This window comes from Eptatretus burgeri, chromosome 3, assembly GCF_056783735.1.
Source record: "Eptatretus burgeri isolate ZD-2024b chromosome 3, Ebu_testis_v1, whole genome shotgun sequence".
Lineage (NCBI taxonomy): Eukaryota > Metazoa > Chordata > Myxini > Myxiniformes > Myxinidae > Eptatretus > Eptatretus burgeri.
In genome coordinates this window covers 73,526,494-73,543,447 of record NC_140963.1, presented here as the reverse complement: position 1 = coordinate 73,543,447, position 16,954 = coordinate 73,526,494, and the positions used below count along the sequence as shown (strand labels likewise).

The following is a 16,954-nucleotide window of genomic DNA, read 5'->3' as shown; positions in this document are numbered from 1 at the left end:
TGTCTGTGAGCAGGATATCTCAAAATGTTATAGATGGATTCGGACAAAACTTGATGGATAAGTTGGGTGTGTGACGAGGACAAATTTATTTGATTTTGTTGAAGATCCAGATATGGGTATTTTTGAAGTGATTCTTCACCATTGAGATGGGGTCAAAAGTGATACATAGCACAATATCTCAAAAAGTTATGGACGGATTTGGAATGAACTTGACGGATGAATTGCATAGGAGGCAATAACAAGCTGATTAGATTTTGGTTGAGGTACGGATGTTTTTCTGGCCTATCAGTGGGCTAAAATATGTAAAATGTTCAGCCTAGTGGAGGTATGTGTCGTTCTTGTGTTGATTATGAATTGATGTGGGTTATGTTGAGAGAAATGGAGATGTCAGAGTATCTGATATGTCTGATAAGAGCCTGTACATGAAACAAGAAGCTACAGTAAGAACAGTTTAATCTTTCTGGGTTCAAAGTTAGAAGTGAGTGGAAAATGTTGAGAAATTCGTAGACAGTTAGCATTGGGAAGAAGAAGAATGTAAGTATTGACAAAGATCTAGAAAGATAAAGATATAACAAAGCAAACCAAGAGGAGGCTGGTGAATGTTCTGGTATTTACAGTTGTAATGCATGGATGTGAGTCATAGACAGTGGAAAAGAAAGGAAGGAAGAAGATTGGCAGTTTTAAAATGTGTTGGAGACGAATGTTAAAAATTCCATCGACTGCACGAATAACAAACGAATCGATGCTTGAATAAATGAGACCTCCTTGTACATTAGAAGTGCTGATGCTAAAATGAGCCCCAAAGAACCATACCGGGCCATCCCATCTTGGTGTACTTTTGAGAAAAAGGGACTCAAAGTTCTCAGTCTCCTGTGTCACAATGAGCTCATGATAATAAAAAATACCTCAGGATAAATAACGATAAGTAATGCAGAATTTTATCTATACATGATTTAAGCAGGTAGCACATGCCCCACATGGAATCATGGGGAAAATGTGGGATGGCCCATTCAGGCTCTGGCAAGTCAGATGCATATTAACAAAGCCAGAGAGGTTTTTTGCTTATATCCTCATCATATAATATATTCTGATGGATTAACCCATTTTGGCCCTGAAAGGTATCAGTTTTGTGCACCTGAAGACGTTCATAACTCAATTTCACAAAAAAGGTGGGATGGCCTGGTATGGTTCTTAGGGGCTCAAATATAAACTATCATACTTTGTACACCATGCATACAGAAAACGTAAATCTAGAGAAATCAACCATGAAGGAAGAAAGAATGGTTGAGTTAAGAAGAGGAAGAGGCAGACCTTGGATGGGCTTGATGGATGGGGGCAAAGGCTGCAAACACGCTGTCTCAACCAGAGCTTTGGGAAGCAGTGCATGATTGGGATGTTTGAAGATATCTGATCATGAATGTCACCAGAAGTTAGATACGACTTGACAGAACGAGATAACTAACTTTATACACCATTTATTTCAGAGTGCAAGTAAATGAGGAAATACATTCAAACATACATTTAAACTCGAGTTTAACTTCTTTCTGTTGACTTTAAATATCATCGGTCCACTTTGAGATCAGATTTTGAATGCTGCATGCTTCCTTGCCATCACCATATATGAGTGAGCACCTCTCTCAAAAGAGGGTACTCAGCCTCTATTTACCTTCTTAACATTGTTTCATAATTTCTCCCTCACTATCCACAGTACGAGCCAAGACTGCACTAGAGAACAGCACGAGCCTTAAGATTCTCCAGATTGGTGTTGGTGAGGTGAGTTCCACATCCCAAATGAAGTATTTCAAATTCAAAAAACTTATGGAGTAAGATGGGACATTGAGATGTTCCCCTGCCCCTTTTTATGAAAAACCTCTTTGCTTTCCTGTTTATATGTTCAGTATCATGACCGTCTGCACCAGAGCTCTGGCCTATGTTATAACTCACAAATTAAAATGAAAAATAAAAAACAATATTCAGTATGCTGAACAAAAATGCTGAAGATGTGGATGTGTATAATTATGTTGTTATGTGTGGACCTCAGGGCACTGCAGCAAGTGCGCCGGTAACCCAGAGGGCATCACGGCAGAAAATAAATAAAGACACTGATGTGCCCTTCGTGTTGTTTTCAGGGTGAAAACAACGTACGGCAGGAGACAGAAGGGTAACTTTAAAATAAATATTTATTCATCCTTAATGTCTAATTTGGCACAATAATATTAATTAAATGAAGCAATTAATGATTTTCCAAAGAATCCCTAAAATTAATTAAGTACGAACGTTACTTACAGCAATGGAGCTATACATTAACTCATGATTCTTGTGGGAACTCTGTTTAATCAAGCAGTTGACACATTAAACCCCAGCGGGTTATAATGGGTGAAAGGTCGCCGGTAAGCCCCGTTTTGAAGGATCAAAGTTCAGAGGATGTGCATGAATGGTGACGCCAACACAAGCAGTCAGTCAGTCAATCACATTCATCCAGTCCTCAGAAGGTGAATCACCAAAGCATGGAGAAGAATCCGAGTCAGCCGGAAAAGCTGCACCATGGATAAGGAAGAAGGAAACTCCAAGCTGAAAGGGATGAGGTGGTTGAGGGACTGGAGAGTTTGGAGGGATGAATAAGCTTTGCCGATACGCACCAGTCAACATGCTGGGTGCTGTCTTGAATTGGTGAAAAAATCAACCAGAATGGAAACAAAGGGAATATAAGGAGCAGCATTGGAATTGTTGCCAAGATTACAGGAGTGCAATGTCTGATAGGGAGGTCCCATGACTTACTGAGGGAGTTCAGCTGAAATTAATACCTCCACAGGTATGTATAAGAAGAGCAGCTAGATATACACTGACTAGCACACAGTGGGTGAATATGGATCTGTCGTGAGAACTCGAATACCTCAACAGGATTGCATACAGAAGACTCCAATTCCTCCTTCACTGGGTATGTCGGCTTTAAAATGACGTGCACCCCTCCAAACAGATAATGGCAGCTCCAGAGAACTCCAACACCTTCTTCCTCTCCTCCTCATCCTGATGTTATCTTATCTTATCCTATCTTATCTTATCTCTCTCCTTATGTTCTCAAACTGTCATTGCTTTTTCTCCTCATTTTGTTGCTATTGGTGTTGTTACCCCGTGCATACGAAGCAAAAAGCGGGGTTAAGCAATTGGTCCATGTACGGCCATCCATCTGTCAATCCATCTGTCTGTCTTATCAGTTTATGATCGTCAGTTTATGATCAAGGAACAACTTATTTAAATTGAATGTTATTCAACACTAATTTTCACTTATGTTATATTTTCAACACTAATTGGAACTTTTTATTTGTTTATTTATTTTTACTCCATCTGTCTGCCTCAAAGTCAAACAAAGTTGAAAAACATTCCAAACAGAAAACTTACTGTTTTTAAGGACAATATAAATGACACAAACAACAGGCACGAAGAACTAATGTAATGTGTTAGACAGGGTGGTATAATAGCCACTGCGGAAAATGGCGTAAAACCCGTAATTTATTTATTTATATGCCTTGAAACCTCTTTAAACCTTTATCCACTACTGGTTTCACCAGATGGGACTATAGGTTTGCTCGCCCTCTTTCCGTCTGTCCGTCCGTCGGTCCCACCTGTTGTTTTTCAGACTTTTTTGCCCATACTCATTTCGCCGACCTCAGAAGGATGGCAGGCTGAGTTAATCTACCTGGATTTGTTAATTCAATGGCTTGACAGGGGTTTGAAATCAAGTTCCTAAGATATTAAGCCAGCAACCTTAACCTTTAAGCCAACACCAGGCTATTTTTTTTTTAATATAAGTGATTCTTCACCATTGAGAGATGGAGCCAAAAATGATATAGTACAGCATGATATTTTAAAATGTTGTGGAAGAGTTATGACAAAACTAGGTGGATGAGTTGGTGAGGTGATAACCAAAATCTAATCATCTTGTTCTTAAGGCCCAGATCAAGATCAGTAGGATACAAAACGTAAACTGTTCAGCCTGGCAGAGGTAATCACTTGACCAAGTGCCATTCCAGTTGTTGTTGGTGTTATTGTACTTAACAGGAAATTTAACAGCAAAAGTAACCTTTCCCAAGCATAATTGAATGAATATGTACTAGTGGGGTATGCTTACACATTGTAAGCAAAAACAAACTGTGCTTCATATGTAGGTACATAATGAACTAGAACGGCACTCGGTAGAGCGCATACCTCTGCCACGCAATGCCTGATCCACGAGAACATATATTAGGGTCAATACATCTTTGAAATCTTATGCTATATATCGTTTTTGGCCCTCAATGATGAAGAATCACTAAAAAATTATCAGATCTGGATCCAGATTCAGATCGTCACCAAAATCTAATCAGTTCGTCATTCATATATATATATATATATATATATATATATATATATATATATATATATATATATATATATATATATATATATATATATATATATATATATATATACACACACACACTTCCAACCAAAAGTAACTAGATCTACTCTGCTAATTTGAGCAAAAAGCAAAAGCAGACCCAGTCTCAGGCAATGTTTCACCCGCTCACAGCAGGCTTCCTCAGGCCAATTGACTATTGATAGGGTGAAAAGGCCAGAGAGAGAACGTGCAAGAGCAGAAGAGTAGATTTTTTGGACACATGAGCTGATGCTGTCTGGTCTAGTTGGAGAATCAGGGTTGATGGTTGACAGAAACTTCTCCAACTTTTCAAGTGCAAAAGACACAGAGTGCAGGAACAGTTTGGTACAACTGGAAAGGATGTGTACAGAGAATGAAGGGGTTGGGGACATATGATTTTGAAGCAAACGCACAAATGAAGCATTCAGCCTTCTCATGAGCGGAGTCAGCTGTGGTGCCATTTGAAGTGAGAGAAGGGATGGAAGGGGAGCATGCACCAGAGACAGACTTAGCAATGCACCATCAGGTTTTAAGCCGCTGTCACACCTTGACGATTTAGCCAGCGTATGCCGACGTATGAAAAATTTGTCTAAAACGCTGGCACACGTCGAATACGTTGTGGGTAAGTTTGTATACGTTAAGAGCATGCTGAAGCACGCGGCATACGTCATAGTACACCGAGCTCGTCGACAAATTTTAACATGCTCAAAATTTTTCCACGTATGCCAGCGTATGACTCACACGTTCCGCATACGCTGGCCATAAGTTGTAGGCACGTTACGTGATCGTTGACACAAGTCGACACACGTTACTTGTAAGTTCCTCATAAGTCGAAATACGTCGAGGTAATGTTTAGCATGCCCGAAACTTATTTCTAACCTATGAGTAACGTTGACACACGTCGACACATGTTACTTGTAAGTTACTCATAAGTCGAAACACGTCAAGGTAATGTTTAGCGTCAGTGTTCCAGACTCCATGTTTTTTTTTTGTTTTCTTGTTTGTTTTTTTCTTCGGCATGACGGTGATGTTGACACTTCGATTTCTAGTGCGGTTATAAGATAATATAATTAATAGGCTGCCGCTCAATGATTTAAATCATAACTGCACTAGAAATCGAAGTGTCAACATCACCGTCATGCCGAAGAAAAAAAAGAAAAATAAAAAAAGCATGGAGTCTGGAACACTGACTGCTTCCTCCTGTGTGAACCCCATTTTTATATACCAATTCCCCTAAACGCTGCCAATACACCATTATACGGTAGCTGTAAGTTATTAACACGTTCAGTAAGTTCTGTGGTCGTCCGGAAGACGTCAAATACATCTATATACGTCAATATGCGTTGGAGATACGTTACACATAGCTTCAAAGCACGTTACTCATATGTTCAAAGCACGTTACTCATAGGATAGAAATAAGTTTCGGGTACCTTAAACATTACCTCGACGTGTTTCGACTTATGAGTAACTTACAAGTAACGTGTGTTGACGTGTATCAACGATCGCATAACGTGCCTACAACTTATGGCCAGCGTATACGTAACGTGTGCGTCATATGCCGGCATACGTCTAAAAAATTTTGAGCATGCTTAAAATTTTCGACGTGCTCGGCGTACTACGACGTATGCCAGCGTGCTTCAGCGTGTTCTTAACGTTTTCAAAACTTACCCATAACGTATTCGACGTGTGCCAGCGTATTTGGCAAATTTTTCATACGTCGGCATACGCTGGCTAAAAAGTCAAGGTGTGACAGGGCCTTGACACTTCGATGTCAAGTGCAGTTATGATTTGAATCGTCGAGCAGCAGCCTTTTATTAGGCTACGCCACGTGATCGTCGACGATGCGCCGCCGCGCGCTATGCATATGTTAGACCAGGGGTCGGGAACGTTTTTGACTCAGAGAGCCATTAAAGCAAAATATTTGGAAATCTATTTCAGTGAGAGCCATATAATATATTTTAAGACTGAATTCAACTAAATGTGAGTATAATAAGCCTCTGAATTTATTCTTTTAAATAATGTTGTTATAATACTCACCATTAATGGGACTTCTGGTGCTGCATGGATTTGCTGATGGCTTTGTAGTCTGGTTGGTACTTGGTGAGGTTAAGCTTCATGCAAGCGTTGAGGCTTTCATCCGTTAGACGTGATCGTAGGTTGGACTTGATGTTTTTAAGATGTGAGAATGACTGCTCACATGCATACGTAGATCCAAACAAGGTCAATACAGCAATACTCACATGCTGCAGTGTGAGGTATGTGACAGGAAGCGCGTTCCAAGTTTTGATAATCAGCTCGTCTTCGGGTTGAAGTTTTTTCATTTCTGTCCACATGTGCTTGCTCTCCAACTCTGCTTTCTGTCGTGCGATTCTTTCCAAATCTTCATTCAGTGACTTGAACTTATTCACCCACATGTCTGAGTCCTTCAGGTCAGCCACTTCTGCTTCAAAATCTCTGACGGAGACACCAGGAATGTAACTCAGGTCAGCTGTGTTCAGTGAACACTCGTTTGGATGGGTGATGAACTTAAAAAGACGAGTGTGCTCACGAAATACTCCAAAGCGTGCTTTGAATGACTGTAGGAGACTGGATGTGAAGAAGCCAGCTAACTGGTGGAGATCAAAGTTTTGAGTGGGCTCACTTGCTGTGCATGCATCTTTAAATTGTCTCAGTTTTTCAAAATGTAGTAAACGACCTGTTTCAAGATCCATGATAAAGAGCTCCAGCTTGTTTTCAAAAGCAAACACGGCTTGTTGAAGGGATAACACTGTATTTCCAATGCCTTGCATTTTCACGTTGAGCTCGTTCAGATGTTCAGTCATATCCACGAGATAGTAAAACTTGAGGAGCCACTCAGTTTCGGCTAGCTCAGGATGCTCAATCCCTTTCATTTCAAGGAAAGTCCGGATTTCATTCAGGCAAGCCGCAAAACGGCTAAGCACCTTCCCTCTTGACAACCAACGCACATTGCTGTGCAAAAGCAGACCGTGATAGTTATTTCCAACTTCATCCAGCAGTGTTTTAAACTGGCGAGCATTTAAGGCTCGGGCAACAATAAAGTTGATCACACGAATGACCAGCGACATCACTTCGCCAAGCTGCCCATCACACATCTGAGCACAAAGTGCCTCCTGGTGTAGAATGCAATGGAAACTTAGGATGGGTCTATTTTCATGTTCACGGAGAAGCGCCACAAATCCTTTGTTTTTCCCCACCATACACGGAGCACCATCAGTACACAACGAGATAAGTTTATCCATTCGTAGATTTTTTTCTTGAGCGAACTCCATGAAAGACTTGAATAAATACTCACCTCTTGTGGACCCTTTTATTGGCAGAACAGCAAGACTTTCTTCGTGCAGTGTATCACCAGCAGCATATCTTGCAATCACACTGAACTGCGACAAATGGCTTACGTCTGTTGACTCATCCAAAGTCAGGGAAAAGAACGGCGCTGTATTTATGTCCTTCACTTGCGTTTCCTCCACTTGGTTTGTCATCATGATGGTACGATCATGAACAGTTCTTGCCGACAGAGGCATGTCTTGTATCCGTTTGATTATCTTGTCTTTGTTCGGAAGATCATCAAAAAGTTCATTGGCGACATCCAGCATGAACGTTTTTGCATACTCGCCATCTGTGAATGGTTTTCCGTTCCTCACTATTGCTAAAGATCCAGCAAAGCTGGCGGAATTATAGTCACCTTGCCGGGTCCATACGCGGAGTTGCTGCTGGCTGGCTTGCACCCTGCTCAGTAGCTCTTGGCACGCTTTCTTTCTGCTGTCTCCCACAGGGTATTTTGATGCAAAGGTAGCATGGCGCATGTCGAAGTGCCGCTTTATATTCGACCGTTTCATCGATGCAATTTTGTCATTGCAAATTAGACACACCACAGAACCTGCTCTCTCCACAAAGGCGAATTCTTCGGCCCATTCGTCCTGAAATGTACGATACTCCTCATCTTTTTTCTTTTCGCCATCTTCTTCGTCGAAGGGTTAGCTTTGAGCAAATGAGAGAGAGGGAGATGTTGACCCAAGTGAGTCTGGCTGGCCTGCGCACGGGCTGACATACTCGAGAGGTGCGGCGCGGCCGGCCGACTCTGGGATGCTGTCGCCTCAGCGGTGGCGCGTGATTGGTCGAGATGAATTCCGTGACGCGTCTCGGCGGCGGCACGTCATTGGAGGAACCGAAATCACGAGTCGCCTCAGCGGTGGCGCGTGATTGGTCGAGATGAATTCCGTGACGCGTCTCGGCGGCGGCACGTCATTGGAGGAACCGAAATCACGAGTCGCCTCAGCGGTGGCGCGTGATTGGTCGAGATGAATTCCGTGACGCGTCTCGGCGGCGGCACGTCATTGGAGGAACCGAAATCACTACTCGCGTCGGCCGCATGACTGGACGAAACAAAAACCACTTCAGACAATTCGGAGGTGTTTTTTCTTCTCTCCTTCTGCCAAGTTCAGCCCTGCACGTGAATGAAGCACGACACCATTCAAACTATAGGTAAAGCTTCTGCGAGAAATATTGGGCTTTCCAAGTTTCAAACTCCAATTTTATCTGCGAGCCAGATGCAATCATCAAAAGAGCCATACCTGGCTCGCGAGCCACACGTTCCCGACCCCTGTGTTAGACTATCGTTGGGCATAGGTTGTGAACGCCAACAACACGCTAAGCATTCGTTGGTATAAGTTATCTATATGTTATCGAAACGTTCTGTGTACATTACTAATACTATACGTTATGCATACGTCCAACTCGTTATGAATACGCCAAAAACTGAAAAAAAAAACATCAATAGTTCAACGTACACCAGCGTTTTACATACATTTTGATACGTTGCCATACACTGTCTAAAACGTCAAGGTGTGACAGCGGCTTTAGAGGAGAGAGACAAGTGTGAAAGTGGACACACATTTGTTGCAGCCTTCTTGGAATGAACTGAGATTGCCTTCAGTTGGGTTTACTTTCCAAGAAAAGAAGGTAAGTTGTTTTAGAGCAACTGCCGCACCATTGGGTTCAGTGTGCCTTGAGTGGGAAGAAGGGTAGGATAACTGAAGATGAGATGATATGAATCTGTGCCAAAGAGAAAGCAGATTTTATGTGAAAGATTTGTAAGACTGAGGTTAACATCAAAGGCAGTAGATATGGGAGACCAGTCCTGAAGAGAGATGGTTGCTTGCAGTCTCTGCCAATCTGCCTAAATGAACTGCCAGCCTCGCCGGCGCTGCGGCAGCTCCCTGAGAATAACCATAGAGATGTTAACTTTCTCAAGCACATGATCAGATGAACGAATCTGAGCAGAGGAAGAACAGGGACATTTGTGGGGAAGCTTATCATCACCAATTCCAGAAGGGAGGATTTGCCATTGGGAGAAATCTGGGTGGGAAAGTTCACAGATTTAATTAGTCCCATGGAATTACAGAAGTCCTTTGCTGAAGTGCCATGGCTGGTAAGAGTGGTACCAACGCCCAGCCAAATTAAATTGTGACAATTCAATTCACCATATATGAGGAAGAGAGAATTGGGATGAGTGGTTAAAAGTTAGTCGATGTTTGCTGAGAGACAATTAGATGGAGTTTTCACTGTTTGGAGGACGGTACAGCACACAAATAAACACGAGGTGGGAGCAGAGGGGAAGGCACACCATCAGAGGTACTCCTGGTTGAGTGTAAGACCAGCACATGGGCAGTGTGAGATTGAGTTTGCCAGCGGGGGCGGGGGGGTTGGGGGGGGGGTTCGGGCTGATCAAATTGATGGAAAAATAGCCATGGAGACTGGAGAGACACTAAGGAGTCAGGGACATCCTCTGGGAGGAAGGATTCTGTTAAATAGATGCTGTCCGGGTTGTCAGCAGTTGCCTGGATTGAGAAATCTGTCAGGATGGAGAAGAGGCTTTAGATGTTTTAGGTCTACACATTGAGGAACAGGGTTAGAAGCATCGTGAGGTTGTGGGATGGGTGAAAGGCTTGGAAGGTGAGGGTTGGGAGGGGAGAGGAGGCTGGGAAGGTGCAGGTTAGAGGGAAGCATGTCGCTGGAATCTGCCAAGAAGGGAGATGTGTATCTATACATATATATATATATATATATATATATATATATATATATATATATATATATATATATATATATATATATATATATATATATATACATACATATGACAGGCTGAACACCAGCCCAAACATGGCAACAATACTCCATGACAGGTGCTTTCGTGGCCTTGTATAGATAGTGTCGCACCTCGAGGAAGGTACCGCTGGGCACAAAATAAGCTGCCAAGGTGCTGAGAGACTCTTTTAGCTTTACCAGAAATGTAGTTTTCCTCGTTGAAGTTTGGGCTGATATCCAATCCAAGCAGATGGATAACAGGAAGTTCCTGCAAAGGTTAAAAATCCTGAGACAGGGTGGAAAACAGAGCTAGACATAGACAACAAGTGAATCTTCTTTTGGTTGAAAGTAATGAACCAATCATTTCCTCTGTTATTCACACTCTACGTCCTAATTGAGAGTGACACTGGCCTGGACATAGGAAGGAGGAGACATGGTGTTTGGGTAGGTAGTATACAGTGTTGAGTCATCTGCGTAAAAACAAGAACAATGTATGATCCAACATAGAGCGCTGTGGAACACCAGCATTAATATTATGGACGGGGACGATTGTCCATCATGTACCACAGAAATTTGGCAATTTGCAAGGAAGTTAGAAATTATAGAAATCAACTGTCCAGAGATGCCATTTTTAGCTTATAGATTCCCTTGTGTCAGACTTTGTCAAAAGCCTTTGAGGTGTCGATAGTAACAACCCTCGCTTCACAACGATGATCCAAAGACCTGTTCACATGTTCAGTGATTAGGGATAGGACATCACCAGTGGACCTTGAATGTTGAAAGCCATACTGGGCATCATTTGCGAAGTTGTGGGTTTCCAGGTGACTCCTGAGTTGCAGTTCGATCAGGGATTCAAACACTTTGCTCATAATGTGTGGAAGGCTAATAAGCCGATAGTTGGAAGGATATGATGTCTCATTGGAGCCTTTAAAGACAGAGATTACAGAAGTCTGTTCCGAGCCTGGTGGAAACAGACTTTTACAGACACAAGCTATGTAATTTTGAGAGAACATAAGACAGTTCTGAATACATTTTCAAAGCAGTTGCATGGATTTGATCTGGTAAGGTAGGTTTTGAGATTTCAAGCCCTTGAATAATCTATTATGTCTTGTTTCATTGTTCAGATGAAGGTACTGCTTAATGATGCTTCTTAATTTGCTGCCGCATTGCTTTGCAGCGCCGTGCTTCCCAGCAGGTGCAAGCACGAGCACGTGCAACCTCCTACCCCACACACCTCACCGTTGCTGCTGTTGTACTGACGGCATGTGCAGCCGGCGTGTTGCTTGCCACTGCTATCATCATGGGCCTGCGTAGGCAAAATCCAGCTAACTACAAGGTGGCATTTCCTGGTGATGTCAATGAGGGTTCAGCAACAGATGCTCACACTGACTACCAGGTGAATGTCAGGGTCATAACATACTTTATTTGGGAACATTTGAAAATCCCTAAGATCTGCAAAAATATGACATACTTCTTTGTTCTGTTCTTCATGTTCTTCTGTACTGGATAAATCCAGAATTGAGGAGTATGGCTATTTGAGGTTGAATTACCTGGATTGTGGGGGAGATAATTTTGTTATATTAAGGAAGAGCAGTCCTTTGGGCTGATACATGAGTGAAATTTTATGTACTAAACAAGGTCATTCATCTTTCCCTGTTTTTTTTATTTTTTTATTTTTTACAGGATCAAAGACTCGTGATGGAGCTGCCACACGTCTCACACACATGAATATACAGACGAATACACTAGATGCAACACAGGACTGTTACACAAGACAAACATCCACTGAGCTTGGGGGAAGTGCCATAACTTCCAGGGGCAATCTGAGTACCAGCGACACGACAACAATGGCACCACATTTCTCACCGCACTCAGTGGGGCATTTCCAAAGGAGGAATTTCCTCCTCCCAATGGTTTCTTTGGGGATTGTCCATGCTTTTATCCTTTTAAATGCAGAATGTCAAGCAAGAAAGCAGCACGTACTATTTTTAAAGGCTTTGGTATGACGTGGCCAGGGAGTTAGAACCACCAACCTCCCATACTCAGAGCGGATAATCTAACCATTACTTTTCTTGAAATATACTTGCATAATTGCAACTACATTGCGATTCATTAAAAACTAGAAGGGCACTCTTCGACCTCTTGACATTGCCACATATGCCTCCACCCATATTATTGCATCAGGTCAGGTCAGGTATGGGAGCATGTGCCAGAACAGCGCGTCGCTGCGTCCACTTTCCGCCGGTACTCCAGGGGCCTCCGTCTGGCCATCCCCCAGGCAGATGCCAGGCCCATCCCCATCTCCTTGAGATGATGGTCAACCTGCTGCAACCATGAGGCACGTGGTCGGCCCACTGGCCTCCTCCACTCATGAGACTCCCTCGCTGAGAGAATCTGGTGAGCAGGATCAGCGTCAGGAAAACGAGCCACATGTCCATACAGCCGCAGCTGACGCTCACGGACTATGCAGGTAACAAATCTCATCCGAGTCTCTCTCAGCAACCGCTCGTTGGACACAAAATCCGACCAGCGATAGCCAAGGATTCTCCGAAGAGACCTGGTACCAAAGGAATTAAGTCTCCGTCTCAGATCCTTGGTCAAAGTCCAAGTCTCGCACCCATAGAGCAAGACTGGAAGTACCAAGGACCTGAAGACTCGGACTTTCGTCCTCCCGCACAGGTACCGGCAGCGCCACACCCCATGATCCAGTGAATCCATGACTCCCCAGGCCCGACCCAGACGTCTATTGACCTCCGGCTCACAACCTGCGGAGACATGAATATCACTGCCAAGGTAAGTGAATCTATCCACGACCTCAACATCCTCACCACAAACAGACACAGACAGGACAGCAGCATCCAAGATGTCACCGAAAGCCTGGATCTTTGTTTTGACCCAAGAAATCCGTAATCCCAACGGCTCCGACTCCTCATTCAGCACCTCGAGGGCCCCCAAGAGGATGTCTAAAGTCTCCGCAAAGATGACTGCATCATCTGCAAAATCAAGGTCCGAGATCTTGACATTGCCAAACGATGCACCGCAACTTGATCTCTCCGACATCCTCCCAAAAATCCAGTCCATACAAGTGCTGAAAAGTGTGGGGGCAAGTACACATCCCTGACGAACTCCAGTAACAACTGGAAATAAGTCAGAGGCGGTACCACCACACTTCACAGCACTCTCAGTACCAGAGTAGAGTTCAGACATCAGATCGATCAGTTTCGGTGGCACCCCACGAAGACCAAGAATCCTCCAGAGGACATCCCGATTCACTGCATCGAACGCTTTACAGAGATCAACATAGGCTGCAAGCAGCCCCTGCCGAAACTCTCGTCTGCGTTCAGTGAGGACACGAAGAGCAAGGATACGGTCAATCGTTGACCTCTTTGGTGTAAAGCCTGACTGCTCTGGACGCTGGTGCTCAAGCAGATGGTGGCGAACCCTATCAAGAATTATCCGAGCAAAGACCTTGCCCGGCACTGAGAGCAGCGTCACCCCTCGGTAGTTGTTGCAGTCTTGGCGATCACCCTTCCCTTTCCAGAGAGGGACAACAAGGCCCCTCTTCCAGTCAGTTGGGATGATGCCTGTGTTCCAGGCAGAGCACAAAACTGCATGCAACGACGCGAGTGCAGCATTTCCACCAGCCTTGAGAAGTTCAGCATGGATGCCACAGATCCCTGGAGCTTTGCCCCGTTTCAACTGGTTCACCGCAGCCCGTGTTTCCACAAGCGATGGTGGACCACAGTTGATTCGAGGGTCAGCAACAGGGATTGTAACACCCTTGACGTCCAACTCGACAGCTGGGGGATCAGCCTGGTACAACCGCTCAAAGTAACCGGCCCAGCGGGCCTTCACTTCAGACTCCTCTGTCAAGAGCCTACCACTCTCTGCTCGAACTGCAGTGCTCCGAGGGATGGGCTTGGATGAACGTAATGCGCGAATTCCCCTGTAAGCGGGACGAGAATCACCTGTCCACAGGTGATGCTCTACCCCCTCACAGATTCCTCGCACATAGGCCTCCTTGTCCACCCTCAGTGCACGTACAGTTTTACGCCTCAGCTCTCTGAACAGCTCAGCTCTGCCATTCAGCCTGGCCCTGCGACTCTGGTCAATGGTATCCAGTGTCCCTTGAGAGACAAAATTCTTCTTTGCCCTGCGGTGAACTCCAAGGCATCCACCGGCAACATCAAGGACGGTGGTCTTGAAGGTGCTCCACAACTCTTCAGGACCCCCCAAAGCACCCAGACCCCCCAAGTGTTCACTCAGCCTGTTCGCAAACTCCTCAGCTACTCTCTCATCCCTGAGCTTGGCAACATCCAGCCTAGGCTGGGATGGTACCATTCTCCAGGATTTAAGGTGCAGCTTTAGAGTTGCTACAACAAGCCTGTGGTCAGTATTGAGGAACTGAGCACTCCGGTAGACCCTGCAGTTCTGGATCATCCTCCAACGACCTTCAATGAGGACATGGTCAATCTCCTTTGCCACACCGCCAGCGTTGGAATACCAAGTCCAGCGATGAGCTTGCGGGCGCTGAAACCATGAACCAGCCACCCTAAGTCCATGACTTCTTGCAAAGTCAAGGAACTTAGTGCTATTCTGGTTCATAGTTCCTGACCCATGGGGACCAACACACACCTCATAACCATCCCTATCAGTTCCAGTCGATGCATTGAAATCCCCCAAGACTAGAAGTGTATCTCGTCTGGGGCACTGATCAACCACAGACTCGAGTGTGGCGTAGAATGCATCCTTCACGGTAAGATCACTCGCCTCAGTCGGAGCATAAATAGAGACCAGGGAAATGACACCTAAGGAGTGACGAATCCTTAATCTCATCATACGCTCGTTGACCGGTGTTACCTCAATTATCATTGGGGTCAGCTTATTGGACACAGCTACAGCAACTCCTTGGGTATGGTAACCATCAGAGCGTTATCATGTAACGTAACCATCATCATTATTGCATCATTATACATATTTGTATCAAGTTTGATTTAAATCCCTGAACCCAGATTCAAAATCTATATATTAACACTGAAGGACCAATTTTGTGCTCCTCCTAGCGGTTGTGTCACGTTTTTCTCGGTACTGTGACCTGGACTGAAAGAAACTTCTTACCTGTAAGAGTGCATCGCACATAGCGGTAATAGTCAAACTTCAACTCTGAAGCAGAATAAACACTTTTCGTTTTACATTCGTTTACATGGCGACGTGTGACGTCACCACTGAGAAGCGTCAGGACGTCATGACATCATCGGGCATTCGCTGACGTCATCACGTCTGTCGTCGACAGACCGTTACCGCTGAGCGGTGTAATTCCACTCCTCGAAAATAGCATCTGCAATGTAAAACCCTATTCTGCACATGCTGACTACCTCAGAATGTGAATTTGACACAAAAAATGTAACAAGAAACATTGTATCTATATATTAATACTGAAGGACCAATTTTATTCTCCTCCTAGCGGTCGTGTCACGTTTTTCTCGGTACTGTGACCTGAGAAGTTTTAACACAGTGTTTGTACGTCAAAGTAGACACGTGCACAAATCAGGGGACTTCTTCACAAGGAGTAGTGCACACCAAAAATGCCGTGTACAAGGACGTCTTGTAGGCTTCATTAGGTAAGGCCACGGAGTACATCGACTAGGATCCGGCTCTTACAAGAGCCGCCACTGGTTGTCATATTGGGCTCATGGAACGGAATCCGTCTGTGACGGGGTTTCAGCTAGTATTAAATCATTCTCGCTGCCAGACCTTGCGTCCGATCAGGTTGAAATTTCAAACACATATTCCATGTGACAACCACATTTCAGGATTGATGAAGCAGTTCAAGAGAAGTATTTTTTAAAGATTTTCATTCAAACCAATATGGCTGCCAGACCATGTGACCTATTAATTATTTATAAACACACTGGTATCCCAATTGCTTGGGGAACATGTAAGTGAAGCTTCGATATGTGAAGCCATTTTGGAGAAGAATATTTTAAAATGTTTATTCTTCAAAAAACCATAGCTGCAAAACCATGTGATCTATGACGTTAGAGGTGGATATCTTTTTGTTCCTCCTTGATAGGCAATCATATCTGTAAAGTAAAGTCATATGATGTCATCAATCCCCCTCCCTCCTCCCCCCACCCCCAAAAAAAATAAAAAAACAATTTAGTCAGAGATGACGCTCGTAAATTTTCATACTGATTGGATATAGCATTTGACATACAGTATACAATTATGACGTCAAAACGAAGCCACATATGACATCAAAAAAAAATCACACCTGTTTCCCATGGGGAGTACTTCACATGTGCCGAGTTTCAATTTTTTTCCATGGAGTGCTTTTGGAGCTACAGATATCCAGTTTTTCCTTTTTTTTTACAACATGGCTGCTTCACCACATGACCTATGACATCATAATTATCACAAATAACATTC

General features: G+C 43.9%; 1 protein-coding gene across 1 annotated transcript in view; it reads left to right on the top strand.

Annotated features, from left to right (window-relative positions):
• Positions 1-16,954, top strand: part of LOC147030183 (receptor-type tyrosine-protein phosphatase N2-like) — a 345,865-nt gene that overhangs the window by 267,319 nt on the left and 61,592 nt on the right. The window contains exons 14-15 of the mRNA XM_085872166.1: positions 1,709-1,773; positions 11,703-11,921. Coding sequence (XP_085728292.1) covers positions 1,709-1,773; positions 11,703-11,921 — 284 coding nt within the window. The remainder of the gene's footprint in view (positions 1-1,708; positions 1,774-11,702; positions 11,922-16,954) is intronic.